This window comes from Salvelinus alpinus, chromosome 34 (assembly GCF_045679555.1).
Source record: "Salvelinus alpinus chromosome 34, SLU_Salpinus.1, whole genome shotgun sequence".
In the NCBI taxonomy this organism is placed as follows: domain Eukaryota; kingdom Metazoa; phylum Chordata; class Actinopteri; order Salmoniformes; family Salmonidae; genus Salvelinus; species Salvelinus alpinus.
In genome coordinates, this window is record NC_092119.1 from 7,366,604 (window position 1) to 7,394,277 (window position 27,674).

The 27,674-nt window shown below is 50.3% G+C and overlaps 2 protein-coding genes across 5 annotated transcripts in view; both read left to right on the plus strand.

The window, feature by feature from the left end:
- Positions 1–205: 205 nt before the first annotated feature.
- On the plus strand, positions 206–27,132 carry jade1 (jade family PHD finger 1). 4 transcript variants are annotated; one of them, XM_071382800.1, is made up of 10 exons: positions 300–1,191; positions 1,283–2,038; positions 2,983–3,068; positions 4,118–4,182; positions 4,380–4,537; positions 7,575–7,759; positions 16,417–16,628; positions 16,723–16,890; positions 17,475–17,591; positions 24,518–27,132. In XM_071382800.1, the coding sequence occupies exons 3-10, from the start codon at positions 3,020–3,022 to the stop codon at positions 25,007–25,009; spliced, it is 1,446 nt and encodes a 481-aa protein (XP_071238901.1). In that variant the 5' UTR covers positions 300–1,191; positions 1,283–2,038; positions 2,983–3,019; the 3' UTR covers positions 25,010–27,132. The 4 variants fall into 4 exon arrangements, with proteins under 4 accessions (XP_071238905.1, XP_071238901.1, XP_071238902.1 ...); XM_071382804.1 differs by lacking the exons at positions 300–1,191; positions 1,283–2,038 and adding an exon at positions 206–284; XM_071382801.1 differs by having other exon boundaries at positions 300–2,038.
- The window catches only part of LOC139563853 (DNA polymerase delta catalytic subunit-like), a 29,607-nt gene continuing 26,991 nt past the window's right edge, over positions 25,059–27,674 (plus strand). The window contains exon 1 of the mRNA XM_071382810.1: positions 25,059–25,077. The gene's annotated coding sequence lies outside the window, so the exon portion shown is untranslated. The remainder of the gene's footprint in view (positions 25,078–27,674) is intronic.

Sequence of the window (27,674 nt, forward strand, 5' to 3'; positions counted from 1 at the left end):
GTCAAACCTAAATTTTCCATTAACTAAACATACTAAAGGATATAATGTACATTGCATCATGTTTTTTAAACAATCACAACATAACATTTACAACATTACATCATCACTACTGACAGTGTCTTTCTATATGCCCATTTACATTAATGAGCCATTTGGGACAGGCACTATAAAGTCAGCCCAATTCCTTTAGCTCGTGTCCTTTTCCAGCATACCCGGAAGCTACCGAGATGGAAAGAGAGAGGAACAGAACAAACAAACAACGTGCTCATCCACAACATTGATAAGTATAATAAATATTGCATATCTTAAATATGAACACTGACAAGTGTGAAATGTATGTACTAAGACAGAAGTTAATTTGTGTGTCGGCCCACATTGTTAACTTATCTTATAACGGAGCAGGGAGGAGTGATGAATGTGTGCGTGCGTTAAAGTACCAAATGCTGTCCGCGGCCAGTGACGGACTTCTACATCACAGAGCTGTTTTGTTAGACTTCCTCCTGTCCGGGGTCGGTGGCGAGGGTCCCTGCTCCAGAGGCGCCACCTAAGTGGGCCAAGCCTAAGGTGGAGCGGGGTCCACGTCCCGCACCAGAGCCGCCACCGCGGAGAAATGCCCACCCAGACCCTCCCATTTAGGTTTAGGTTTGCGGCTGGGAGTCCGCACCTTTGGGGGGGGGTACTGTCACGCCCTGACTTTAGTTATATTTGCTTTCTTTATTATTTGGTTAGGTCAGGGTGTGACAAGGTGCAAGGCGAGACCCAGATGCAGACACAGGAGGCAGATGGTTAGCGTCTTAGTTGTTTATTTATATCCAAAAGGAGTAGACAAGAGAATGGTCATGGACAGGCAAAAGGTCAAAAGCAGATTCTGAGTCCAAGAGGTACAGAGTGGCAGACAAGCTCGATGTCAGGGAAGGCAGGCGGGTACGGAGTCCAGAAAAAACAGACAAGGGTCAAAACTGTGAAGACTAGAAAAAGAGAATAGAAAACAGGAGCACGGGAAGAACATGCTGGTTGACTTGAAAACATACAAGACGAACTGGCACAGGGAGACAGGAAACACTGGGATAAATACACTGGGGAAAATAAGCTACACCTGGAGGAGGTGACAATCACAAGAACAGGTGAAAGATCAGGGCGTGACAGTGAGGGCTCGTTGTTTGATGCGACGCAGACAGGGTGGCGTGAGTGGTGAAACAGGAGTATTCTGTTCTTTTGAGTTTTGATATTGAGTCTTTGCCCGACAAAGTGATGTTAGGATATATAAATTATCCCATACAAGCTTTTGCGCCGAATACATTACGTTGTTACAGGTTATAAGCTTAAGGGCATGTGGCAGCAGTTTATGGGAGGGAGATTCCTAGGTGTGAGAAGTGTGCAGAAGGGCATGAGACAAAGGGATGTGTAGCATTGGGGAAAGTGGTGGTATGTGTTAATTGGTGCCCATGGAGCTGGGGATCAGAAGTGTCGATGGTACGAGGCTGGTTGAGGTTTCCAGAGTTAGAGTAGTGCAGAAGTCATCGTATGCTGAGGCAGTGAAGAAAGTAGAGGAAGATGGGGGGAGGGAGGGATCCTGAGAGGAGTGGTGTGACTAGTAGATCTGTACCAGTACAGAGGGAGGTGCCAACAAGTTATAGCTATGGTTATGCAGGGATGGAAGGCTGTCACAGAAATGTGAGGCTGTGGTGGCAGCTGCAGAGAGGTATTTGGGTGTTACAGTGGTTGTGTCCCTTCTTGTTAAATCAAATCAAACGTTATTATGAGGTAGGACTAGTTAGATTGAAATAGTGGAGTAGGGTGATGTTTTTTTTGTGAGTGTAGGGTTAGATGGTAGGGTATTTGTTGATTTATTTGTATTTGTTGATTTTCAAGCAAAGGGAGTTATACTCCAATCTAGTAGGTGGCGGTAATGCAACATGTATCGCCGTTAAACCTAATCAAAGAAGATTACCAGCTAGGGTACAGGGTTAGTTATCAGTATCTTTGGTTACGGTTTGCGACCGAGTGACATGCCATCTCTGCTAAATTGACACGTCAGGTAGGCTAACCTTTTAGTGACAAACAAACAAACATATTCAGTTGTTCGTGTAACGTTAGTTAATTAGGCACACGTGTGTTTGTTTACACGTCATACATGGTTGTGCTTGGTCAATATTTTATTTAAGTCAGTTATGAACAAATTCTTATTTACAATGACGTCCTAGGAACAACCGCCTTGTTCAGGGACGGAACGATATTTTTACCTTGTTAGCTCGGGGATTCGATCTAGCAACCTTTCGGTTACTGGCCCAACGCTCTAGCCATTAGGCTACCTATCGCCCCGGTGAGTTAGTAGATAAGTCAGTAGATTCGCTACTAGCATTTTTGTCTGATATGAATTTGTTACTGCCTAACTAGTTGTTTGGACGTGTTCAGCAGGGCACAACGTTGTGGAACGTTCAGACATACACCACCGTGGGGTCATTGTGACGTAAACAATGATTTGTAGTACCATTTAGTTGTGTTGTTGCTTGATGTCTCAGATGGGAATAAACCCTGTCAGTAGAAGTCGGGTGTTTCGCTTGTTCCTAGCTAGCTAGGAGCCTTGACAGTGGTGCATGAATAACGTTAGTGATTAGCACTTTTGTGTGACGGTGGGTGAGGTGACCAGTACCACTACTAGATACATAGGGCGTCGCACAATTGGCCCAGCGTCGTCCGGGTTTGGCCGGTGTAGACCGTCATTGTAAATAAGAATTAACTGACTTGCCTAATTAAATAGAGGTTAAATAAAAAAAATCTTAAAATTTGCCACCACATTATCTATCATACTAATTGTCAGTCCAAAAACTCTGGTTGAGATGATAGATGAGAAGTCATTGATCTAAATTGATCATCAGTCAGGCAGATGGCAGCCATGTTTGGTCTAGTGAAAGTGTTGGGGACTTGGCAGCAGAGGAATCTGTCTGGACTGTGCAGTTGGTTATCAATCTCCTCTTTCAGATTACACCATTAGACCTGAACCACGCCAAAACTGATCATGAAGAGAAGTCGACATCCAAGCAGCAGCGAAGACTCTGACAATGGAAGTAAGCACCCTCTTCAACTAGAGTAACCCTACCCCATTCATAGATGTGGACTGCTTTAGGCCTATGATGATCGTATGGTCTGACCGTGGGAGTTTGATTATTAAGAGCCCGAGACAGTCTTAACATCACACGCATCGCTTGCATATCAGCGATAAATAATATATATTTTAGGTTAAGGTTAAATTACTACACACCTTGCTTGTTTTACGAAGACATAGGTGACCACCTGTGCTAATTAGCTATCTAGCGTGCTCCGAACACCTGTGTGTAAGTAACTGGGCAGGAAGTGTAGTTTTTCAACTGGACAGCGTGTGGATCTGTGCATTAACTGCTACAGTAAGTCTACTTTTTTATTTGGAAGATTATTCCTGGCTGATATGAAAGATAAGGGGCATAATCAACCCCAAACTACCCACAACCCCAAACTACCCTCAACCCCAAACTACCCTCAACCCCAAACTACCCTCAACCCCAAACTACCCTCAACCCCAAACTACCCTCAACCCCAAACTACTCTTCACACAGACTATTTCTATGCCAGTGATTTCTCCAAGATCATGTCTAGAGCTGTCCAGCTAGCTCTAATTCAGACTTGAAAACAAGTCATTTCATAGGCCTGTTGTTGATTGTCTGCTGTACTTGGTGTTCAGGAAGGCTCAGGAGATTGACCAGAGAGACACGGACAAAGAGTAGGAGCAGAGAGACAGAGGGTCTCCAGACCAGGCAGAGAGAGAGTAGTGCCAGACAGCGCTACTGGACATTTAAAGATGTCTTGGCAGGTCAGGCAGGAAAGATGGAAGAAACTGAACACACAGCAGTTGTTCCATACATTTCACAGGACTACATAAAGGACTATATATTCTAGTGTCTTACAGAATCATAGATAGGCCTATACGCTAGTGGCCTAGAAAGACTTCAGGTTACAGTCAGATACCCATCAAGTTGCAGAAGTTTGATAGAAATTATTAGGCGTAAATGTCGGTTTCAGATGAGTTCCAAGGAGAATTGAGATGGCTGAAGTCTGATTTGATTCATTCCTCTTCTCGAAGGTAACTCCACTTCTTGGTCGCAACATTCTCAACTCAGGAGAGCCAATGGGATGAAGCCCGCAGAGGTATGTCACCCCACTAACCTAACCCCTTTTGTTGGCCTATTGCTGTGTGCTGCTGAAGGAAGTATACATGTCCCAGGTATTTAGTGAATGATCTGTCTGTCTTTGTCCCTGTGTTGGGAGGGTATATAGTGTATGTTCTTATGTCTCTATGCTGCAGGTAGTGGTGTCTATGACATCTTTGTACCTGTGTTGTGCAGGTGTTTAGGACAGACTTCATCACGGCCATGAAGCTCCATGACAAGTACCATCTGAACCCAGAGGATTACTACGTCCTGGCCGATCCCTGGAGACAGGAGTGGGAGAAGGGAGTCCAGGTCCCTGTCAGCCCACACATCATTCCCCAGACTGTAGCCCGGTAGGACATGTAGCCTAAACCCCATCCCTCAGCCTGTAGAACATGTAGCCTAAACCCCATCCCTCAGCCTGTAGGACATGTAGCCTAAACACCATCCCTCAGCCGGTAGCCCAGTAGAACATGTAGTCTAAACCCCATCCCTCAGCCTGTAGGACATGTAGCCTAAACCCCATCCCTCAGCCTGTAGGACATGTAGCCTAAACACCATCCCTCAGCCGGTAGCCCAGTAGAACATGTAGTCTAAACCCCATCCCTCAGCATGTAGAACATGTAGTCTAAACCCCATCCCTCAGCCCAGTAGGACATGTAGCCTAAACACCATCCCTCAGCCGGTAGGACATGTAGCCTAAACACCATCCCTCAGCCTGTAGCCCAGTAGAACATGTAGCCTAAACCCCATCCCTCAGCCTGTAGGACATGTAGCCTAAACACCATCCCTCAGCCTGTAGCCCAGTAGAACATGTAGTCTAAACCCCATCCCTCAGCCCAGTAGGACATGTAGCCTAAACCCCATCCCTCAGCCTGTAGGACATGTAGCCTAAACACCATCCCTCAACCGGTAGCCCAGTAGAACATGTAGTCTAAACCCCATCCCTCAGCCCAGTAGGACATGTAGCCTAAACCCCATCCCTCAGCCTGTAGGACATGTAGCCTAAACACCATCCCTCAGCCGGTAGCCCAGTAGAACATGTAGCCTAAACCCCATCCCTCAGCCTGTAGGACATGTAGCCTAAACACCATCCCTCAGCCTGTAGCCTGGTAGGACATGTAGCCTACACACCACCTCTCAGCCTGTAGCCCAGTAGGACATGTAGCCTAAACACCATCCCTCAGCCTGTAGCCTGGTAGGATGTAGCCTAAACACCATCCCTCAGCCTGTAGCCCAGTAGGACATGTAGCCTAAACACCATCCCTCAGCCTGTAGCCTGGTAGGACATGTAGCCTAAACACCATCCCTCAGCCTGTAGCCTGGTAGGACATGTAGCCTAAACCCCATCCCTCAGCCTGTAGGACATGTAGCCTAAACCCCATCCCTCAGCCTGTAGCCTGGTAGGACATGTAGCCTAAACACCATCCCTCAGCCTGTAGCCCAGTAGGACATGTAGCCTAAACCCCATCCCTCAGCCTGTAGGACATGTGGCCTAAACCCCATCCCTCAGCCTGTAGCCCAGTAAAACATGTAGCCTAAACACCATCCCCCAGCTTGTAGCCTGGTAGGACATGTAGCCTAAACACCATCTCCCAGCTTGTAGCCTGGTAGAACATTTGACATGTAGCCTGGTAGGACATGTAGCCTACATCTGTGTCTGTCTCTCTGTATGTGCAGTATAAATCATATTATTGTGGAATACCTCTAACAGTATGAATCAGGCTGTTTGAGGTTTGAATCCTAAGCAACCTGTCTACACAGTCTGAAGTACAATACCAACATTGCTACTGTAGTAGGTCAAAGCTGTGAGCTGGAACCCCTTGGTGGAGTATGGGTGGAGTAGGCATTGTGGTGCTGTACAACCTTGGTAGAGCATGGGTGGAGTAGGCATTGTGGGGCTGTAAAACCTTGGTGGAGTAGGCATTGTGGGGCTGTAAAACCTTGGTGGAGCATGGGTGGAGTAGGCATTGTGGTGCTGTAAAACCTTGGTAGAGCATGGGTGGAGTAGGCATTGTGGGGCTGTAAAACCTTGGTGGAGCATGGGTGGAGTAGGCATTGTGGTGCTGTAAAACCTTGGTCGGGCATGGGTGGAGTAGGCATTGTGGGGCTGTAAAACCTTGGTAGAGCATGGGTGGAGTAGGCATTGTGGTGGTGTAAAACCTTGGTAGAGCATGGGTGGAGTAGGCATTGTGGGGCTGTAAAACCTTGGTGGAGCATGGGTGGAGGAGGCATTGTGGTGCTGGAAAACCTTGGTAGAGCATGGGTGGAGTAGACATTGTGGTGCTGTAAAACCTTGGTAGAGCATGGGTGGAGTAGGCATTGTGGGGCTGTAAAACCTTGGTGGAGCATGGGTGGAGTAGACATTGTGGTGCTGTAAAACCTTGGTAGAGCACGGGTGGAGTAGGCATTGTGGTGCTGTAAAACCTTGGTGGTGCATGGGTGGAGGAGGCATTGTGGTGCTGGAAAACCTTGGTAGAGCATGGGTGGAGTAGGCATTGTGGTGCTGTAAAACCTTGGTGGAGCATGGGTGGAGGAGGCATTGTGGTGCTGGAAAACCTTGGTAGAGCATGGGTGGAGTAGACATTGTGGTGCTGTAAAACCTTGGTAGAGCATGGGTGGAGTAGGCATTGTGGGGCTGTAAAACCTTGGTGGAGCATGGGTGGAGTAGACATTGTGGTGCTGTAAAACCTTGGTGGAGTAGGCATTGTGGTGCTGTAAAACCTTGGTGGAGCATGGGTGGAGTAGACATTGTGGTGCTGTAAAACCTTGGTAGAGCATGGGTGGAGTAGGCATTGTGGTGGTGTAAAACCTTGGTGGAGCATGGGTGGAGTAGACATTGTGGTGGTGTAAAACCTTGGTAGAGCATGGGTGGAGTAGACATTGTGGTGCTGTAAAACCTTGGTAGAGCATGGGTGGAGTAGACATTGTGGTGCTGTAAAACCTTGGTAGAGCATGGGTGGAGTAGACATTGTGGTGCTGTAAAACCTTGGTAGAGCATGGGTGGAGTAGACATTGTGGTGGTGTAAAACCTTGGTAGAGCATGGGTGGAGTAGACATTGTGGTGCTGTAAAACCTTGGTAGAGCATGGGTGGAGTAGGCATTGTGGTGCTGTAAAACCTTGGTGGAGTAGGCATTGTGGTGCTGTAAAACCTTGGTGGAGTAGGCATTGTGGTGCTGTAAAACCTTGGTGGAGTAGGCATTGTGGTGCTGTAAAACCTTGGTGGAGTAGGCATTGTGGTGCTCGTAAATTTCAGACCAACTTGTTGTTTCTAATATCCAATAGGGCTGTGATGATAAATCTGAGTTTTGTTTCCTTGCCACAATACCAACGAGTATGGGGAAACTGGTATCGTCCCGGGCCTAATTCTAACTATCTCGGCTCCTTAGGGTGGTGGCTGAGAAGGGGACAGAGGTGATGTTCTTGAAGCCCAAGAAGTTGATCCGTTCTGGGGGTTCGGAGGCGCTGGGGTACGTGGACATCCAGACCCTGGCTGAGGGGACCTGTCGATACGACCTCAACGACACTGACGTGGCCTGGCTGGAGCTCATCAACCACCAGTTCACTCTGATGGGTCAGTAGATTTACCCCTCAGCTACGGTTGTACAGCTAACTATGTAGTACTGACTGTGTCGTGGTTCAGAGCTGCGTAGTACTGACTGTCGGGGTTCGGCGCTGCGTAGTACTGACTGTGTCGTGGTTCAGCGATGCGCAGTATCGACTGTCGTGGTTCAGCGATGCGTAGTACTGACTGTCGCGGTTCAGCGCTGCGTAGTACTGACTGTGTCGTGGTTCAGAGCTGCGTAGTATCGACTGTGTTGTGGTTCAGCGCTGCGTAGTACTGACTGTGTCGTGGTTCAGCGATGCGTAGTACTGACTGTGTCGTGGTTCAGCGATGCGTAGTACTGACTGTGTCGTGGTTCAGCGATGCGTAGTACTGACTGTGTCGTGGTTCAGCGATGCGTAGTACTGACTGTCGTGGTTCAGCGATGCGTAGTACTGACTGTCGTGGTTCAGCGCTGCGTAGTACTGACTGTGTCGCGATTCAGCGCTGTGTAGTACTGACTGTGTTGTGGTTCAGCGATGCGTAGTACTGACTGTGTCGTGGTTCAGTGATGCGTAGTATCGACTGTGTCGTGGTTCAGCGATGCGTAGTATCGACTGTGTCGTGGTTCAGAGCTGCGTAGTATCGACTGTGTCGTGGTTCAGAGCTGCGTAGTACTGACTGTGTCGTGGTTCAGCGATGCGTAGTACTGACTGTGTCGTGGTTCAGCGATGCGTAGTATCGACTGTGTCGTGGTTCAGCGATGCGTAGTATCGACTGTGTCGCGGTTCAGCGATGCGTAGTGTTGACTGTCGCGGTTCAGCGATGCGTAGTATCGACTGTGTCGTGGTTCAGAGCTGCGTAGTGCTGACTCGTGGTTCAGCGCTGTGTAGTGCTGACTGTGTCGTGGTTCAGCGCTGCGTAGTACTGACTGTGTCGCGGTTCAGAGCTGTGTAGTATCGACTGTGTCGTGGTTCAGCGATGTGTAGTACTGACTGTCGCGGTTCAGCGATGCGTAGTGTTGACTGTCGCGGTTCAGCGATGCGTAGTATCGACTGTGTCGTGGTTCAGAGCTGCGTAGTGCTGACTGTCGTGGTTCAGCGCTGTGTAGTGCTGACTGTGTCGTGGTTCAGCGCTGCGTAATGCTGACTGTGTCGTGGTTCAGCGCTGCGTAGTACTGACTGTGTCGTGGTTCAGCGATGCGTAGTGCTGACTGTCGCGGTTCAGCGCTGCGTAGTATCGACTGTGTCGTGGTTCAGCGATGCGTAGTACTGACTGTGTCGTGGTTCAGCGATGCGTAGTACTGACTGTGTCGTGGTTCAGCGCTGCGTAGTATCGACTGTGTCGTGGTTCAGCGATGCGTAGTGTTGACTGTCACGGTTCAGCGATGCGTAGTGTTGACTGTCGCGGTTCAGCGATTCGTAGTATCGACTGTGTCGTGGTTCAGCGATTCGTAGTATCGACTGTGTCGTGGTTCAGCGCTGTGTAGTACTGACTGTGTCGTGGTTCAGCGCTGTGTAGTACTGACTGTGTCGCGGTTCAGAGCTGCGTAGTACTGACTGTGTCGCGGTTCAGAGCTGCGTAGTACTGACTGTGTCGTGGTTCAGAGCTGCGTAGTACTGACTGTGTCGCGGTTCAGAGCTGCGTAGTATCGACTGTGTCGCGGTTCAGAGCTGCGTAGTGCTGACTGTGTCGTGGTTCAGCGATGCGTAGTGCTGACTGTGTCGTGGTTCAGCGATGCGTAGTATCGACTGTGTCGCGGTTCAGCGCTGCGTAGTACTGACTGTGTCGCGGTTCAGAGCTGCGTAGTATCGACTGTGTCGCGGTTCAGCGATGCGTAGTATCGACTGTGTCGTGGTTCAGAGCTGCGTAGTGTTGACTGTCGCGGTTCAGCGACGCGTAGTATCGACTGTGTCGTGGTTCAGAGCTGCGTAGTGTTGACTGTCGTGGTTCAGAGCTGCGTAGTGCTGACTGTGTCTGGTCTCCAGGCTGGACAAGACAACCATGAGAGAGGGAGGGTTGGGGTTAGACTGTACTATAATACTGTGCTTAAAGGGATAGTCATTTCTTCTACTTACCTACAGTCGGATTAACTCATGGAGAACATTTCTATGTCTCCTTGTGCAGTTTTAAGGTTGTTTCTGGAGTCATTGCCAACTAGCGTTAGTGCAATGACTGGAAGTCTACAGGAACAATGTTATCCCTTTAATGTTATCTGTTCCCCGGGCATGGCTGTGTTGGATGAGACAACTATGGAGAGTTAGAGTTAGGGGTCTAGACCAGTGGGGTTAGTCTAGACCAGTGGGGTTAGTCTAGACCAGTGGGGTTAGTCTAGACCAGTGGGGTTAGTCTAGACCAGTGGGGTTAGTCTAGACCAGTGGGGTTAGTCTAGACCAGTGGGGTTAGTCTAGACCAGTGGGGTTAGTCTAGACCAGTGGGGTTAGTCTAGACCAGTGGGGTTAGTCTAGACCAGTGGGGTTAGTCTAGACCAGTGGGGTTAGTCTAGACCAGTGGGGTTAGTCTAGACCAGTGGGCTTAGTCTAGACCAGTGGGGTTAGTCTAGACCAGTGGGGTTAGTCTAGACCAGTGGTTCTCTAGTGGAGGGTTAGGGGTTAGTCTAGACCAGTGGGGTTAGTCTAGACCAGTGGGGTTAGTCTAGACCAGTGGGGTTAGTCTAGACCAGTGGTTCTCTAGTGGAGGGTTAGGGGTTAGTCTAGACCAGTGGGGTTAGTCTAGACCAGTGGGGTTAGTCTAGACCAGTGGGGTTAGTCTAGACCAGTGGGGTTAGTCTAGACCAGTGGTTCTCTACTGGGGGGTTAGGGGTTAGTCTAGACCAGTGGTTCTCTACTGGGGGGTTAGTCTAGACCAGTGGTTCTCTACTGGGGGGTCAGGGGTTAGTCTAGACCAGTGGTTCTCTACTGGGGGGTCAGGGGTTAGTCTAGACCAGTGGTTCTCTACTGGGGGGTTAGGGGTTAGTCTAGACCAGTGGTTCTCTACTGGGGGGTTAGTCTAGACCAGTGGTTCTCTACTGGGGGGTCAGGGGTTAGTCTAGACCAGTGGTTCTCTACTGGGGGGTTAGGGGTTAGTCTAGACCAGTGGTTCTCTACTGGGGGGTTAGTCTAGACCAGTGGTTCTCTACTGGGGGGTTAGGGGTTAGTCTAGACCAGTGGTTCTCTAGTGGAGGGTTAGGGGTTAGTCTAGACCAGTGGTTCTCTCCTGGGGGGTTAGGGGTTAATCTAGACCAGTGGTTCTCTACTGGGGGGTTAGGGGTTAGTCTAGACCAGTGGTTCTCTACTGGGGGGTTAGGGGTTAGTCTAGACCACTGGTTCTCTACTGGGGGGTCAGGGGTTAGTCTAGACCAGTGGTTCTCTCCTGGGGGGTTAGGGGTTAGTCTAGACCAGTGGTTCTCTCCTGGGGGGTTAGGGGTTAGTCTAGACCAGTGGTTCTCTACTGGGGGGTTAGGGGTTAGTCTAGACCAGTGGTTATCTACTAGGGGGTTAGGGGTTAGTCTAGACCAGTGGTTCTCTACTGGGGGGTTATGGGTTAGTCTAGACCAGTGGTTCTCTACTGGGGGGTTAGGGGTTAGTCTAGACCAGTGGTTCTCTACTGGGGGGTTAGGGGTTAGTCTAGACCAGTGGTTCTCTAGTGGAGGGTTAGGGGTTAGTCTAGACCAGTGGTTCTCTCCTGGGGGGTTAGGGGTTAGTCTAGACCAGTGGTTCTCTCCTGGGGGGTTAGGGGTTAGTCTAGACCAGTGGTTCTCTCCTGGGGGGTTAGGGGTTAGTCTAGACCAGTGGTTCTCTCCTGGGGGGTTAGGGGTTAGTCTATACCAGTGGTTCTCTACTGGGGGGTTAGTCTAGACCAGTGGTTCTCTCCTGGGGGGTTAGGGGTTAGTCTAGACCAGTGGTTCTCTACTGGGGGGTTAGGGGTTAGTCTAGACCAGTGGTTCTCTACTGGGGGGTTAGGGGTTAGTCTAGACCAGTGGTTCTCTACTGGGGGGTTAGGGGTTAGTCTAGACCAGTGGTTCTCTACTGGGGGGTTAGGGGTTAGTCTAGACCAGTGGTTCTCTACTGGGGGGTCAGGGGTTAGTCGAGACCAGTGGTTCTCTCCTGGGGGGTTAGGGGTTAGTCTAGACCAGTGGTTCTCTACTGGGGGGTTAGGGGTTAGTCTAGACCAGTGGTTCTCTCCTGGGGGGTTAGGGGTTAGTCTAGACCAGTGGTTCTCTCCTGGGGGGTTAGGGGTTAGTCTAGACCAGTGGTTCTCTACTGGGGGGTTAGGGGTTAGTCTAGACCAGTGGTTCTCTACTGGGGGGTTAGGGGTTAGTCTAGACCAGTGGTTCTCTAGTGGAGGGTTAGGGGTTAGTCTAGACCAGTGGTTCTCTCCTGGGGGGTTAGGGGTTAGTCTAGACCAGTGGTTCTCTCCTGGGGGGTTAGGGGTTAGTCTAGACCAGTGGTTCTTCCTGGGGGATTAGGGGTTAGTCTAGACCAGTGGTTCTCTACTGGGGGGTTAGGGGTTAGTCTATACCAGTGGTTCTCTACTGGGGGGTTAGTCTAGACCAGTGGTTCTCTCCTGGGGGGTTAGGGGTTAGTCTAGACCAGTGGTTCTCTACTGGGGGGTTAGGGGTTAGTCTAGACCAGTGGTTCTCTACTGGGGGGTTAGGGGTTAGTCTAGACCAGTGGTTCTCTACTGGGGGGTTAGGGGTTAGTCTAGACCAGTGGTTCTCTACTGGGGGGTTAGGGGTTAGTCTAGACCAGTGGTTCTCTACTGGGGGGTCAGGGGTTAGTCTAGACCAGTGGTTCTCTAGTGGAGGGTTAGGGGTTAGTCTAGACCAGTGGTTCTCTACTGGGGGGTTAGTCTAGACCAGTGGTTCTCTACTGGGGGGTTAGGGGTTAGTCTAGACCAGTGGTTCTCTACTGGGGGGTTAGGGGTTAGTCTAGACCAATGGGGTTAGTCTAGACCAGTGGTTCTCTACTGGGGGGTTAGTCTAGACCAGTGGGGTTAGTCTAGACCAGTGGTTCTCTAGTGGAGGGTTAGGGGTTAGTCTAGACCAGTGGTTATCTACTGGGGGGTTAGGGGTTAGTCTAGACCAGTGGTTCTCTACTGGGGGGTTAGGGGTTAGTCTAGACCAGTGGTTCTCTAGTGGAGGGTTAGGGGTTAGTCTAGACCAGTGGTTCTCTAGTGGAGGGTTAGGGGTTAGTCTAGACCAGTGGTTCTCTCCTGGGGGGTTAGGGGTTAGTCTAGACCAGTGGTTCTCTCCTGGGGGGTTAGGGGTTAGTCTAGACTAGTGGTTCTCTACTGGGGGGTTAGGGGTTAGTCTAGACCAGTGGTTCTCTCCTGGGGGGTTAGGGGTTAGTCTAGACCAGTGGTCTCTACTGGGGGGTTAGGGGTTAGTCTAGACCAGTGGTTCTCTACTGGGGGGTTAGTCTAGACCAGTGGTTCTCTACTGGGGGGTCAGGGGTTAGTCTAGACCAGTGGTTCTCTACTGGGGGGTCAGGGGTTAGTCTAGACCAGTGGTTCTCTACTGGGGGGTTAGGGGTTAGTCTAGACCAGTGGTTCTCTACTGGGGGGTTAGTCTAGACCAGTGGTTCTCTACTGGGGGGTCAGGGGTTAGTCTAGACCAGTGGTTCTCTACTGGGGGGTTAGGGGTTAGTCTAGACCAGTGGTTCTCTACTGGGGGGTTAGTCTAGACCAGTGGTTCTCTACTGGGGGGTTAGGGGTTAGTCTAGACCAGTGGTTCTCTAGTGGAGGGTTAGGGGTTAGTCTAGACCAGTGGTTCTCTCCTGGGGGGTTAGGGGTTAATCTAGACCAGTGGTTCTCTACTGGGGGGTTAGGGGTTAGTCTAGACCAGTGGTTCTCTACTGGGGGGTTAGGGGTTAGTCTAGACCACTGGTTCTCTACTGGGGGGTCAGGGGTTAGTCTAGACCAGTGGTTCTCTCCTGGGGGGTTAGGGGTTAGTCTAGACCAGTGGTTCTCTCCTGGGGGGTTAGGGGTTAGTCTAGACCAGTGGTTCTCTACTGGGGGGTAAGGGGTTAGTCTAGACCAGTGGTTCTCTACTGGGGGGTTAGGGGTTAGTCTAGACCAGTGGTTCTCTAGTGGAGGGTTAGGGGTTAGTCTAGACCAGTGGTTCTCTCCTGGGGGGTTAGGGGTTAGTCTAGACCAGTGGTTCTCTCCTGGGGGGTTAGGGGTTAGTCTAGACCAGTGGTTCTCTCCTGGGGGGTTAGGGGTTAGTCTAGACCAGTGGTTCTCTACTGGGGGGTTAGGGGTTAGTCTATACCAGTGGTTCTCTACTGGGGGGTTAGTCTAGACCAGTGGTTCTCTCCTGGGGGGTTAGGGGTTAGTCTAGACCAGTGGTTCTCTACTGGGGGGTTAGGGGTTAGTCTAGACCAGTGGTTCTCTACTGGGGGGTTAGGGGTTAGTCTAGACCAGTGGTTCTCTACTGGGGGGTTAGGGGTTAGTCTAGACCAGTGGTTCTCTACTGGGGGGTTAGGGGTTAGTCTAGACCAGTGGTTCTCTACTGGGGGGTCAGGGGTTAGTCTAGACCAGTGGTTCTCTAGTGGAGGGTTAGGGGTTAGTCTAGACCAGTGGTTCTCTACTGGGGGGTTAGTCTAGACCAGTGGTTCTCTACTGGGGGGTTAGGGGTTAGTCTAGACCAGTGGTTCTCTACTGGGGGGTTAGGGGTTAGTCTAGACCAATGGGGTTAGTCTAGACCAGTGGTTCTCTACTGGGGGGTTAGTCTAGACCAGTGGGGTTAGTCTAGACCAGTGGTTCTCTAGTGGAGGGTTAGGGGTTAGTCTAGACCAGTGGTTATCTACTGGGGGGTTAGGGGTTAGTCTAGACCAGTGGTTCTCTACTGGGGGGTTAGGGGTTAGTCTAGACCAGTGGTTCTCTAGTGGAGGGTTAGGGGTTAGTCTAGACCAGTGGTTCTCTAGTGGAGGGTTAGGGGTTAGTCTAGACCAGTGGTTCTCTCCTGGGGGGTTAGGGGTTAGTCTAGACCAGTGGTTCTCTCCTGGGGGGTTAGGGGTTAGTCTAGACCAGTGGTTCTCTACTGGGGGGTTAGGGGTTAGTCTAGACCAGTGGTTCTCTCCTGGGGGGTTAGGGGTTAGTCTAGACCAGTGGTTCTCTCCTGGGGGGTTAGGGGTTAGTCTAGACCAGTGGTCTCTACTGGGGGGTTAGGGGTTAGTCTAGACCAGTGGTTCTCTACTGGGGGGTTAGGGGTTAGTCTAGACCAGTGGTTCTCTAGTGGAGGGTTAGGGGTTAGTCTAGACCAGTGGTTCTCTCCTGGGGGGTTAGGGGTTAGTCTAGACCAGTGGTTCTCTCCTGGGGGGTTAGGGGTTAGTCTAGACCAGTGGTTCTCTCCTGGGGGGTTAGGGGTTAGTCTAGACCAGTGGTTCTCTACTGGGGGGTTAGGGGTTAGTCTATACCAGTGGTTCTCTACTGGGGGGTTAGTCTAGACCAGTGGTTCTCTCCTGGGGGTTAGGGGTTAGTCTAGACCAGTGGTTCTCTACTGGGGGGTTAGGGGTTAGTCTAGACCAGTGGTTCTCTACTGGGGGGTTAGGGGTTAGTCTAGACCAGTGGTTCTCTACTGGGGGGTTAGGGGTTAGTCTAGACCAGTGGTTCTCTACTGGGGGGTTAGGGGTTAGTCTAGACCAGTGGTTCTCTACTGGGGGGTCAGGGGTTAGTCTAGACCAGTGGTTCTCTAGTGGAGGGTTAGGGGTTAGTCTAGACCAGTGGTTCTCTACTGGGGGGTTAGTCTAGACCAGTGGTTCTCTACTGGGGGGTTAGGGGTTAGTCTAGACCAGTGGTTCTCTACTGGGGGGTTAGGGGTTAGTCTAGACCAATGGGGTTAGTCTAGACCAGTGGTTCTCTACTGGGGGGTTAGTCTAGACCAGTGGGGTTAGTCTAGACCAGTGGTTCTCTAGTGGAGGGTTAGGGGTTAGTCTAGACCAGTGGTTCTCTAGTGGAGGGTTAGGGGTTAGTCTAGACCAGTGGTTCTCTAGTGGAGGGTTAGGGGTTAGTCTAGACCAGTGGTTCTCTCCTGGGGGGTTAGGGGTTAGTCTAGACCAGTGGTTCTCTAGTGGAGGGTTAGGGGTTAGTCTAGACCAGTGGTTCTCTAGTGGAGGGTTAGGGGTTAGTCTAGACCAGTGGTTCTCTCCTGGGGGGTTAGGGGTTAGTCTAGACCAGTGGTTCTCTACTGGGGGGTTAGGGGTTAGTCTAGACCAGTGGTTCTCTCCTGGGGGGTTAGGGGTTAGTCTAGACCAGTGGTTCTCTCCTGGGGGGTCAGGGGTTAGTCTAGACCAGTGGTTCTCTACTGGGGGGTTAGGGGTTAGTCTAGACCAGGGCTTTTCTGCTGGTTTTGTCTCTAGAGCGATCCAATATTCGCATCGCAAAAATAATCCCAAATACAATCTGTTAAAATGTGTAATAGTATATTGGTAGTGTAGCAGTTATGTCAAGGGAAGAACATTCCCAACAATTTTATTGTGTTTTATTGTTGCCCATTTTCTAAACTCACTGGTTAGAGACCACAAAAATAGTTAACATTTTTACACATGTAAGTTCATTCTCATTTCTACACACTTTCTACCTGGTTTATTGTTGAGACTGGAGGATTTTTTACACTCAGATACCCGCGACCCCCCAGTTGAGAACCACTGGTCTAGACTCCTATAATACTGTTCCCTGTTCTCCAGGCATGGCTGTGCTGGATGAGACCACCATGGAGAGAGCGATGGAGGAGTTTGAGCGGCGTTGCTGTGACAGAATGAGACATCCCATGGCAACGGAGGAGGGGTTTGGCATGGAGTACGACGAAGACGTTGTGTGTGACGTGTGTCGGTCACCTGACGGCGAGGACAACAATGAGATGGTGTTCTGTGACAAGTGCAACATCTGTGTCCACCAGGTACGGCTTCTGTTTTATTTAGACAGTGTTAAATACCGCTCATAATTATGCTCTTCAATGGCCAAACTTTCTGGGTGTGTTCTGTATGTTCCAGGCGTGTTATGGGATTCTGAAGGTACCAAAGGGTAGCTGGCTGTGTCAGACCTGTGCTCTCGGCATCTCGCCCAAATGCCAAGTCTGCCGCAAGAAGGGCGGGGCCATGAAGCCCACCCGCAGCGGAACCAAGTGGTTCCACGTCAGCTGTGCCCTGTGGATCCCCGAGGTGACGACCCCTGACCCCTTAACCCTGACCCCTTAACCCTGACCCCTTAACCCTGACCCCTTAACCCTGACCCCTTAACCCTGACCCCTTAACCCTGACCCCTTAACCCTGACCCCTTAACCCTGACCCTTAACCCTGAGACCTTAACCCTGAGACCTTAACCCTGAGACCTTAACCCTGACCCATTAACCCTGAACCCTTAACCCTGACCCCTTAACCCTGACCCCTTAACCCTGACCCCTTAACCCTGAGACCTTAACCCTGAGACCTTAACCCTGAGACCTTAACCCTGAGACCTTAACCCTGACCCCTTAACCCTGAGACCTTAAACCTGACCCCTTAACCCTGAGACCTTAACCCTGAGACCTTAACCCTGACCCTTAACCCTGCTTATTGTACATTAATTGACTTCTGTGTGGAAGATAACAATTGTGTTCAACTTCTGTTGTCATCTGATGTAATCAAAGTGATTTTGTGGCAAATGTTTTGCGATGCTTTATCTTATGTAAACAAAATACATAGTGAAACTGCAGATTTCTGACAGCTAATGTGACCCCTGGTCTGTATTGTGTATGTCTGCCTAGGTGAGCACTGGGAACCCAGAGAAGATGGAGCCGATCACCAACATGTCCCACATCCCCAGTAACAGATGGGCTCTGACCTGCTGTCTCTGTAAAGACCAGACTGGAGCCTGTATACAGGTACACACTGACCTGCTGTCTCTGTAGACCAGACTGGAGCCTGTATACAGGTACACTCTGACCTGCTGTCTCTGTAAAGACCAGACTGGAGCCTGTATACAGGTACACGCTGACCTGCTGTCTCTGTAAAGACCAGACTGGAGCCTGTATACAGGTACACTCTGACCTGCTGTCTCTGTAGACCAGACTGGAGCCTGTATACAGGTACACGCTGACCTGCTGTCTCTGTAGACCAGACTGGAGCCTGTATACAGGTACACTCTGACCTGCTGTCTCTGTAAAGACCAGACTGGAGCCTGTATACAGGTACACTCTGACCTGCTGTCTCTGTAGACCAGACTGGAGCCTGTATACAGGTACACTCTGACCTGCTGTCTCTGTAAAGACCAGACTGGAGCCTGTATACAGGTACACTCTGACCTGCTGTCTCTGTAGACCAGACTGGAGCCTGTATACAGGTACACTCTGACCTGCTGTCTTTGTAGACCAGACTGGAGCCTGTATACAGGTACACTCTGACCTGCTGTCTCTGTAGACCAGACTGGAGCCTGTATACAGGTACACACTGACCTGCTGTCTCTGTAGACCAGACTGGAGCCTGTATACAGGTACACTCTGACCTGCTGTCTCTGTAAAGACCAGACTGGAGCCTGTATACAGGTACACGCTGACCTGCTGTCTCTGTAAAGACCAGACTGGAGCCTGTATACAGGTACACGCTGACCTGCTGTCTCTGTAAAGACCAGACTGGAGCCTGTATACAGGTACACGCTGACCTGCTGTCTCTGTAAAGACCAGACTGGAGCCTGTATACAGGTACACTCTGACCTGCTGTCTCTGTAGACCAGACTGGAGCCTGTATACAGGTACACTCTGACCTGCTGTCTCTGTAAAGACCAGACTGGAGCCTGTATACAGGTACACGCTGACCTGCTGTCTCTGTAAAGACCAGACTGGAGCCTGTATACAGGTACACGCTGACCTGCTGTCTCTGTAAAGACCAGACTGGAGCCTGTATACAGGTACACTCTGACCTGCTGTCTCTGTAGACCAGACTGGAGCCTGTATACAGGTACACTCTGACCTGCTGTCTCTGTAAAGACCAGACTGGAGCCTGTATACAGGTACACTCTGACCTGCTGTCTCTGTAAAGACCAGACTGGAGCCTGTATACAGGTACACGCTGACCTGCTGTCTCTGTAAAGACCAGACTGGAGCCTGTATACAGGTACACTCTGACCTGCTGTCTCTGTAGACCAGACTGGAGCCTGTATACAGGTACACTCTGACCTGCTGTCTCTGTAGACCAGACTGGAGCCTGTATACAGGTACACTCTGACCTGCTGTCTCTCTAGACCAGACTGGAGCCTGTATACAGGTACACTCTGACCTGCTGTCTCTGTAAAGACCAGACTGGAGCCTGTATACAGGTACACGCTGACCTGCTGTCTCTGTAAAGACCAGACTGGAGCCTGTATACAGGTACACTCTGACCTGCTGTCTCTGTAGACCAGACTGGAGCCTGTATACAGGTACACTCTGACCTGCTGTCTCTGTAGACCAGACTGGAGCCTGTATACAGGTACACTCTGACCTGCTGTCTCTGTAGACCAGACTGGAGCCTGTATACAGGTACACTCTGACCTGCTGTCTCTGTAAAGACCAGACTGGAGCCTGTATACAGGTACACTCTGACCTGCTGTCTCTGTAAAGACCAGACTGGAGCCTGTATACAGGTACACTCTGACCTGCTGTCTCTGTAGACCAGACTGGAGCCTGTATACAGGTACACTCTGACCTGCTGTTTCTGTAGACCAGACTGGAGCCTGTATACAGGTACACTCTGACCTGCTGTCTCTGTAGACCAGACTGGAGCCTGTATACAGGTACACTCTGACCTGCTGTCTCTGTAGACCAGACTGGAGCCTGTATACAGGTACACTCTGACCTGCTGTCTCTGTAGACCAGACTGGAGCCTGTATACAGGTACACTCTGACCTGCTGTCTCTGTAAAGACCAGACTGGAGCCTGTATACAGGTACACACTGACCTGCTGTCTCTGTAGACCAGACTGGAGCCTGTATACAGGTACACTCTGACCTGCTGTCTCTGTAAAGACCAGACTGGAGCCTGTATACAGGTACACGCTGACCTGCTGTCTCTGTAAAGACCAGACTGGAGCCTGTATACAGGTACACGCTGACCTGCTGTCTCTGTAAAGACCAGACTGGAGCCTGTATACAGGTACACGCTGACCTGCTGTCTCTGTAAAGACCAGACTGGAGCCTGTATACAGGTACACTCTGACCTGCTGTCTCTGTAAAGACCAGACTGGAGCCTGTATACAGGTACACACTGACCTGCTGTCTCTGTAGACCAGACTGGAGCCTGTATACAGGTACACTCTGACCTGCTGTCTCTGTAAAGACCAGACTGGAGCCTGTATACAGGTACACGCTGACCTGCTGTCTCTGTAAAGACCAGACTGGAGCCTGTATACAGGTACACGCTGACCTGCTGTCTCTGTAAAGACCAGACTGGAGCCTGTATACAGGTACACGCTGACCTGCTGTCTCTGTAAAGACCAGACTGGAGCCTGTATACAGGTACACTCTGACCTGCTGTCTCTGTAGACCAGACTGGAGCCTGTATACAGGTACACTCTGACCTGCTGTCTCTGTAAAGACCAGACTGGAGCCTGTATACAGGTACACGCTGACCTGCTGTCTCTGTAAAGACCAGACTGGAGCCTGTATACAGGTACACGCTGACCTGCTGTCTCTGTAAAGACCAGACTGGAGCCTGTATACAGGTACACTCTGACCTGCTGTCTCTGTAGACCAGACTGGAGCCTGTATACAGGTACACTCTGACCTGCTGTCTCTGTAAAGACCAGACTGGAGCCTGTATACAGGTACACTCTGACCTGCTGTCTCTGTAAAGACCAGACTGGAGCCTGTATACAGGTACACGCTGACCTGCTGTCTCTGTAAAGACCAGACTGGAGCCTGTATACAGGTACACTCTGACCTGCTGTCTCTGTAGACCAGACTGGAGCCTGTATACAGGTACACTCTGACCTGCTGTCTCTGTAGACCAGACTGGAGCCTGTATACAGGTACACTCTGACCTGCTGTCTCTCTAGACCAGACTGGAGCCTGTATACAGGTACACTCTGACCTGCTGTCTCTGTAAAGACCAGACTGGAGCCTGTATACAGGTACACTCTGACCTGCTGTCTCTGTAAAGACCAGACTGGAGCCTGTATACAGGTACACTCTGACCTGCTGTCTCTGTAAAGACCAGACTGGAGCCTGTATACAGGTACACTCTGACCTGCTGTCTCTGTAGACCAGACTGGAGCCTGTATACAGGTACACTCTGACCTGCTGTTTCTGTAGACCAGACTGGAGCCTGTATACAGGTACACTCTGACCTGCTGTCTCTGTAGACCAGACTGGAGCCTGTATACAGGTACACTCTGACCTGCTGTCTCTGTAGACCAGACTGGAGCCTGTATACAGGTACACTCTGACCTGCTGTCTCTGTAGACCAGACTGGAGCCTGTATACAGGTACACTCTGACCTGCTGTCTCTGTAAAGACCAGACTGGAGCCTGTATACAGGTACACACTGACCTGCTGTCTCTGTAGACCAGACTGGAGCCTGTATACAGGTACACGCTGACCTGCTGTCTCTGTAAAGACCAGACTGGAGCCTGTATACAGGTACACGCTGACCTGCTGTCTCTGTAAAGACCAGACTGGAGCCTGTATACAGGTACACTCTGACCTGCTGTCTCTGTAGACCAGACTGGAGCCTGTATACAGGTACACACTGACCTGCTGTCTCTGTAAAGACCAGACTGGAGCCTGTATACAGGTACACACTGACCTGCTGTCTCTGTAAAGACCAGACTGGAGCCTGTATACAGGTACACTCTGACCTGCTGTCTCTGTAAAGACCAGACTGGAGCCTGTATACAGGTACACTCTGACCTGCTGTCTCTCTAGACCAGACTGGAGCCTGTATACAGGTACACGCTGACCTGCTGTCTCTGTAAAGACCAGACTGGAGCCTGTATACAGGTACACTCTGACCTGCTGTCTCTGTAGACCAGACTGGAGCCTGTATACAGGTACACTCTGACCTGCTGTCTCTGTAAAGACCAGACTGGAGCCTGTATACAGGTACACTCTGACCTGCTGTCTCTGTAAAGACCAGACTGGAGCCTGTATACAGGTACACGCTGACCTGCTGTCTCTGTAAAGACCAGACTGGAGCCTGTATACAGGTACACGCTGACCTGCTGTCTCTGTAAAGACCAGACTGGAGCCTGTATACAGGTACACGCTGACCTGCTGTCTCTGTAAAGACCAGACTGGAGCCTGTATACAGGTACACTCTGACCTGCTGTCTCTGTAGACCAGACTGGAGCCTGTATACAGGTACACTCTGACCTGCTGTCTCTGTAAAGACCAGACTGGAGCCTGTATACAGGTACACGCTGACCTGCTGTCTCTGTAAAGACCAGACTGGAGCCTGTATACAGGTACACGCTGACCTGCTGTCTCTGTAAAGACCAGACTGGAGCCTGTATACAGGTACACTCTGACCTGCTGTCTCTGTAGACCAGACTGGAGCCTGTATACAGGTACACTCTGACCTGCTGTCTCTGTAAAGACCAGACTGGAGCCTGTATACAGGTACACTCTGACCTGCTGTCTCTGTAAAGACCAGACTGGAGCCTGTATACAGGTACACGCTGACCTGCTGTCTCTGTAAAGACCAGACTGGAGCCTGTATACAGGTACACTCTGACCTGCTGTCTCTGTAGACCAGACTGGAGCCTGTATACAGGTACACTCTGACCTGCTGTCTCTGTAGACCAGACTGGAGCCTGTATACAGGTACACTCTGACCTGCTGTCTCTCTAGACCAGACTGGAGCCTGTATACAGGTACACTCTGACCTGCTGTCTCTGTAAAGACCAGACTGGAGCCTGTATACAGGTACACGCTGACCTGCTGTCTCTGTAAAGACCAGACTGGAGCCTGTATACAGGTACACTCTGACCTGCTGTCTCTGTAGACCAGACTGGAGCCTGTATACAGGTACACTCTGACCTGCTGTCTCTGTAGACCAGACTGGAGCCTGTATACAGGTACACTCTGACCTGCTGTCTCTGTAGACCAGACTGGAGCCTGTATACAGGTACACTCTGACCTGCTGTCTCTGTAAAGACCAGACTGGAGCCTGTATACAGGTACACTCTGACCTGCTGTCTCTGTAAAGACCAGACTGGAGCCTGTATACAGGTACACTCTGACCTGCTGTCTCTGTAGACCAGACTGGAGCCTGTATACAGGTACACTCTGACCTGCTGTTTCTGTAGACCAGACTGGAGCCTGTATACAGGTACACTCTGACCTGCTGTCTCTGTAGACCAGACTGGAGCCTGTATACAGGTACACTCTGACCTGCTGTCTCTGTAGACCAGACTGGAGCCTGTATACAGGTACACTCTGACCTGCTGTCTCTGTAGACCAGACTGGAGCCTGTATACAGGTACACTCTGACCTGCTGTCTCTGTAAAGACCAGACTGGAGCCTGTATACAGGTACACTCTGACCTGCTGTCTCTGTAAAGACCAGACTGGAGCCTGTATACAGGTACACACTGACCTGCTGTCTCTGTAGACCAGACTGGAGCCTGTATACAGGTACACGCTGACCTGCTGTCTCTGTAAAGACCAGACTGGAGCCTGTATACAGGTACACGCTGACCTGCTGTCTCTGTAAAGACCAGACTGGAGCCTGTATACAGGTACACTCTGACCTGCTGTCTCTGTAGACCAGACTGGAGCCTGTATACAGGTACACACTGACCTGCTGTCTCTGTAGACCAGACTGGAGCCTGTATACAGGTACACACTGACCTGCTGTCTCTGTAAAGACCAGACTGGAGCCTGTATACAGGTACACTCTGACCTGCTGTCTCTGTAAAGACCAGACTGGAGCCTGTATACAGGTACACTCTGACCTGCTGTCTCTCTAGACCAGACTGGAGCCTGTATACAGGTACACTCTGACCTGCTGTCTCTGTAAAGACCAGACTGGAGCCTGTATACAGGTACACTCTGACCTGCTGTCTCTGTAGACCAGACTGGAGCCTGTATACAGGTACACTCTGACCTGCTGTCTCTGTAAAGACCAGACTGGAGCCTGTATACAGGTACACGCTGACCTGCTGTCTCTGTAAAGACCAGACTGGAGCCTGTATACAGGTACACGCTGACCTGCTGTCTCTGTAAAGACCAGACTGGAGCCTGTATACAGGTACACGCTGACCTGCTGTCTCTGTAGACCAGACTGGAGCCTGTATACAGGTACACTCTGACCTGCTGTCTCTGTAGACCAGACTGGAGCCTGTATACAGGTACACTCTGACCTGCTGTCTCTGTAAAGACCAGACTGGAGCCTGTATACAGGTACACGCTGACCTGCTGTCTCTGTAAAGACCAGACTGGAGCCTGTATACAGGTACACGCTGACCTGCTGTCTCTGTAAAGACCAGACTGGAGCCTGTATACAGGTACACGCTGACCTGCTGTCTCTGTAAAGACCAGACTGGAGCCTGTATACAGGTACACGCTGACCTGCTGTCTCTGTAGACCAGACTGGAGCCTGTATACAGGTACACTCTGACCTGCTGTCTCTGTAAAGACCAGACTGGAGCCTGTATACAGGTACACTCTGACCTGCTGTCTCTGTAGACCAGACTGGATCTATGTAGCTACTGCATGGAGAAGGCTTTAATAACTCTGTCACGTTAGCAGTCCTTTCTCTGTCAGTTTTTTCTGTCTATTCAGCAACTTTGTTAGTTACCTGTCAGTTGCCTTAGCATTCCTCTCTCTGTTCCCGCAGTGTTCAGCTAAAAGCTGTCAGACAGTGTTCCATGTGAGCTGTGCCTTAGACAGCAGCCTGGAGATGAACATCATCAAAGAGCAGGACGAGGTCAAGTCCTTCTGCCCCAAACACTCTGGTCTGGTGGGAGGAGAGGAGGGGAGGAGGGGAGGGAGAGATGAAGGTCCTAACCCCCCTGCCCCTCATGCAGTCCCCAACCCGGTGGAGGTCCTGAACCTCCGTCACATCAGACTACAGCAGCTGGAGGAGTCACACCAGTTAGTTGACGTGAAGGAGGTGTCCCAGGCCCTGCAGCTGAACCAGGAGACAGTCAACTTCATGTATCGCTACTGGAAGCTGAAATGCCAAGCCAATCACAGCCAGCCATTGCCGACCCCCCAGATGGAGGAGGAGAGTGTGGCGAGGAGAGAGCATGATATCGTTCTCCGCCACCTGTTTCCCCAGGGCGGGGTCGCTACGCCTCCCAGGCCGGGGTCGCTGGCTATTGGCTGACTGTCTCCAGCTGCAGAGGGGAGGAGCCACCAGAGGGGGATGACTAACTCCTAACCCAATACCAGCAGGTATCTCTCTAACCGTTGAAATAAATCTGGAGTGCAGCGTTAAATTACCTGGCTGTTGCCTGTGTGCTCATCTAATGACTAGAGACAGAATTACTGTACTCCTCAGAACCAGACAGAACTAATGTACTCAGAACATTTACATTTAAGTCATTTAGCAGACGCTCTTATCCAGAGCGACTTACAAATTGGAAAGTTCATACATATTCATCCTGGTCCCCCCGTGGGGAATGAACCCACAACCCTGGCGTTGCAAGCGCCATGCTCTACCAACTGAGCCACACGGGACTACAGAACCAGACAGAACTACTGTACTCCTCAGAACCAGACAGAGCTACTGTACTCCTCAGAACCAGACAGAGCTACTGTACTCCTCAGAACCAGACAGAGCTACTGTACTCCTCAGAACCAGACAGAGCTACTGTACTCCTCAGAACCAGACAGAGCTACTGTACTCCTCAGAACCAGACAGAGCTACTGTACTCCTCAGAACCAGACAGAGCTACTGTACTCAGAACCAGACAGAACTAATGTACTCAGAACCAGACAGAGCTACTGTACTGTGACTCTAACCCACCATACTGTGTAATTGACCCTGACTCTAACCCACCATACAGTGACTCTAACCCACCATACTGTGTAATTGACCCTGACTCTAACCCGCCTTACTGTGACTCTAACCCCCCGTACAGTCAAATTGACCCCGACTCTAACCCACCATACAGTCAAATTGACCCTGACTCTAACCCCCCGTACAGTCAAATTGACCCTGACTCTAACCCCCGTACAGTCAAATTGACCCTGACTCTAACCCCCCGTACAGTCAAATTGACCCTGACTCTAACCCCCCGTACAGTCAAATTGACCCTGACTCTAACCCCCCGTACAGTCAAATTGACCCTGACTCTAACCCCCCATACAGTCAAATTGACCCTGACTCTAACCCCCCATACAGTCAAATTGACCCTGACTCTAACCCACCATACAGTCAAATTGACCCTGACTCTAACCCCCCGTACAGTCAAATTGACCCTGACTCTAACCCACCATACAGTCAAATTGACCCTGACTCTAACCCACCATACAGTCAAATTGACCCTGACTCTAACCCACCATACAGTGTAATGGACCCTGACTCTAACCCACCATACAGTGTAATGGACCCTGACTCTAACCCACCATACAGTGTAATGGACCCTGACTCTAACCCACCATACAGTGTAATGGACCCTGACTCTAACCCACCATACAGTGTAATGGACCCTGACTCTAACCCACCATACTGTGTAATGGACCCTGACTCTAACCCGCCACACTGTGTAATGGACCCTGACTCTAACCCACCATACTGTGTAATGGACCCTGACTCTAACCCACCATACTGTCAAATTGACCCTGACTCTAACCCACCATACAGTGTAATGGACCCTGACTCTAACCCGCCACACTGTGTAATGGACCCTGACTCTAACCCACCATACTGTGTAATGGACCCTGACTCTAACCCACCATACTGTCAAATTGACCCTGACTCTAACCCACCATACTGTGTAATGGACCCTGACTCTAACCCACCATACTGTCAAATTGACCCTGACTCTAACCCACCATACAGTGTAATGGACCCTGACTCTAACCCACCATACTGTGTAATGGACCCTGACTCTAACCCACATTACAGTCAATTTATATCAATTACAAGTAATATAGACAGCCTACATGGTTAATGTTTGCCATTTACCTATGTGTTATCAGTTGATGTTATTCTTCAATAACACAAACTCCAAAGCAAATCAGGGGGAGAAATAGGTTGATTTTGAGAAGGACAAATCATAGATGTAATGCTGGGAGGTAGATGTGCAGTCTCCCCAGTTTTCCTCCCCAGAACAAAGGAACAGGATGCCATTAGGACTCTAGTTTTGAGTCCTCATCCTCTATCTTCAAAGTATTCTTATATATATGCTAGATCACATTTATAAATGTGTTTTTTGTTAACAAATCAATTATAATCAGGACATGGGTGGAATAAATCATGTTTATCTTGAACAAATGAAAAAAGGTTTCACTTGATGTTTATTGCTTTGAACTGGACAAATTTTACATATAGTATTTTAGGAATATGAGAAATGAGGCACATTGAACACAAATTCAATGGGGCTCATTTACACACCACACGAGGGACAGAGTTGTACTATGTGTGTGTTGTAAATGTATTTCTTGCATTTGGTGCATATGTACTGAATCTTCCTGTCCTTCTTGGGTCCACACACATCGCAGCGCTTCTTCTTGTTGCTACCGGCTGCAATCTACAATGATGGAAACACTTAGTTCAGGAATTTTACTAACATCTCAATCACTCGCATAGATAGTTACAGCAGGCCAAGGTAGGAAAGTCCGACACACACATGCAACAACATCACTCACACTTACTTCTGGAATTGGAGTTGTTGGTTCTGTGGATGTGGCCCCAGCATCCTCCTCCTGAATCGTCCTCACGATGGCTGCAGAAGGGGTCCTTGGGATGTGTTGCCTCACCAATGCCTTGCTTAGTACCACATTTTTGCTTTCTTTGGCACGTAGGACACTAGGGATGTGTCGGC

Excerpts from the sequence above, each read along its gene's own strand:
- jade1 (XM_071382804.1), top strand. The coding sequence starts at position 3,020 with ATGAAGAGAAGTCGACATCCAAGCAGCAGCGAAGACTCTGACAATGGA. Across the intron at positions 4,183-4,379 it reads ATGGGATGAAGCCCGCAGAG|GTGTTTAGGACAGACTTCAT; the intron begins GTATGTCACCCC and ends TGTGTTGTGCAG. Across the intron at positions 7,760-16,416 it reads CCACCAGTTCACTCTGATGG|GCATGGCTGTGCTGGATGAG; the intron begins GTCAGTAGATTT and ends CCTGTTCTCCAG.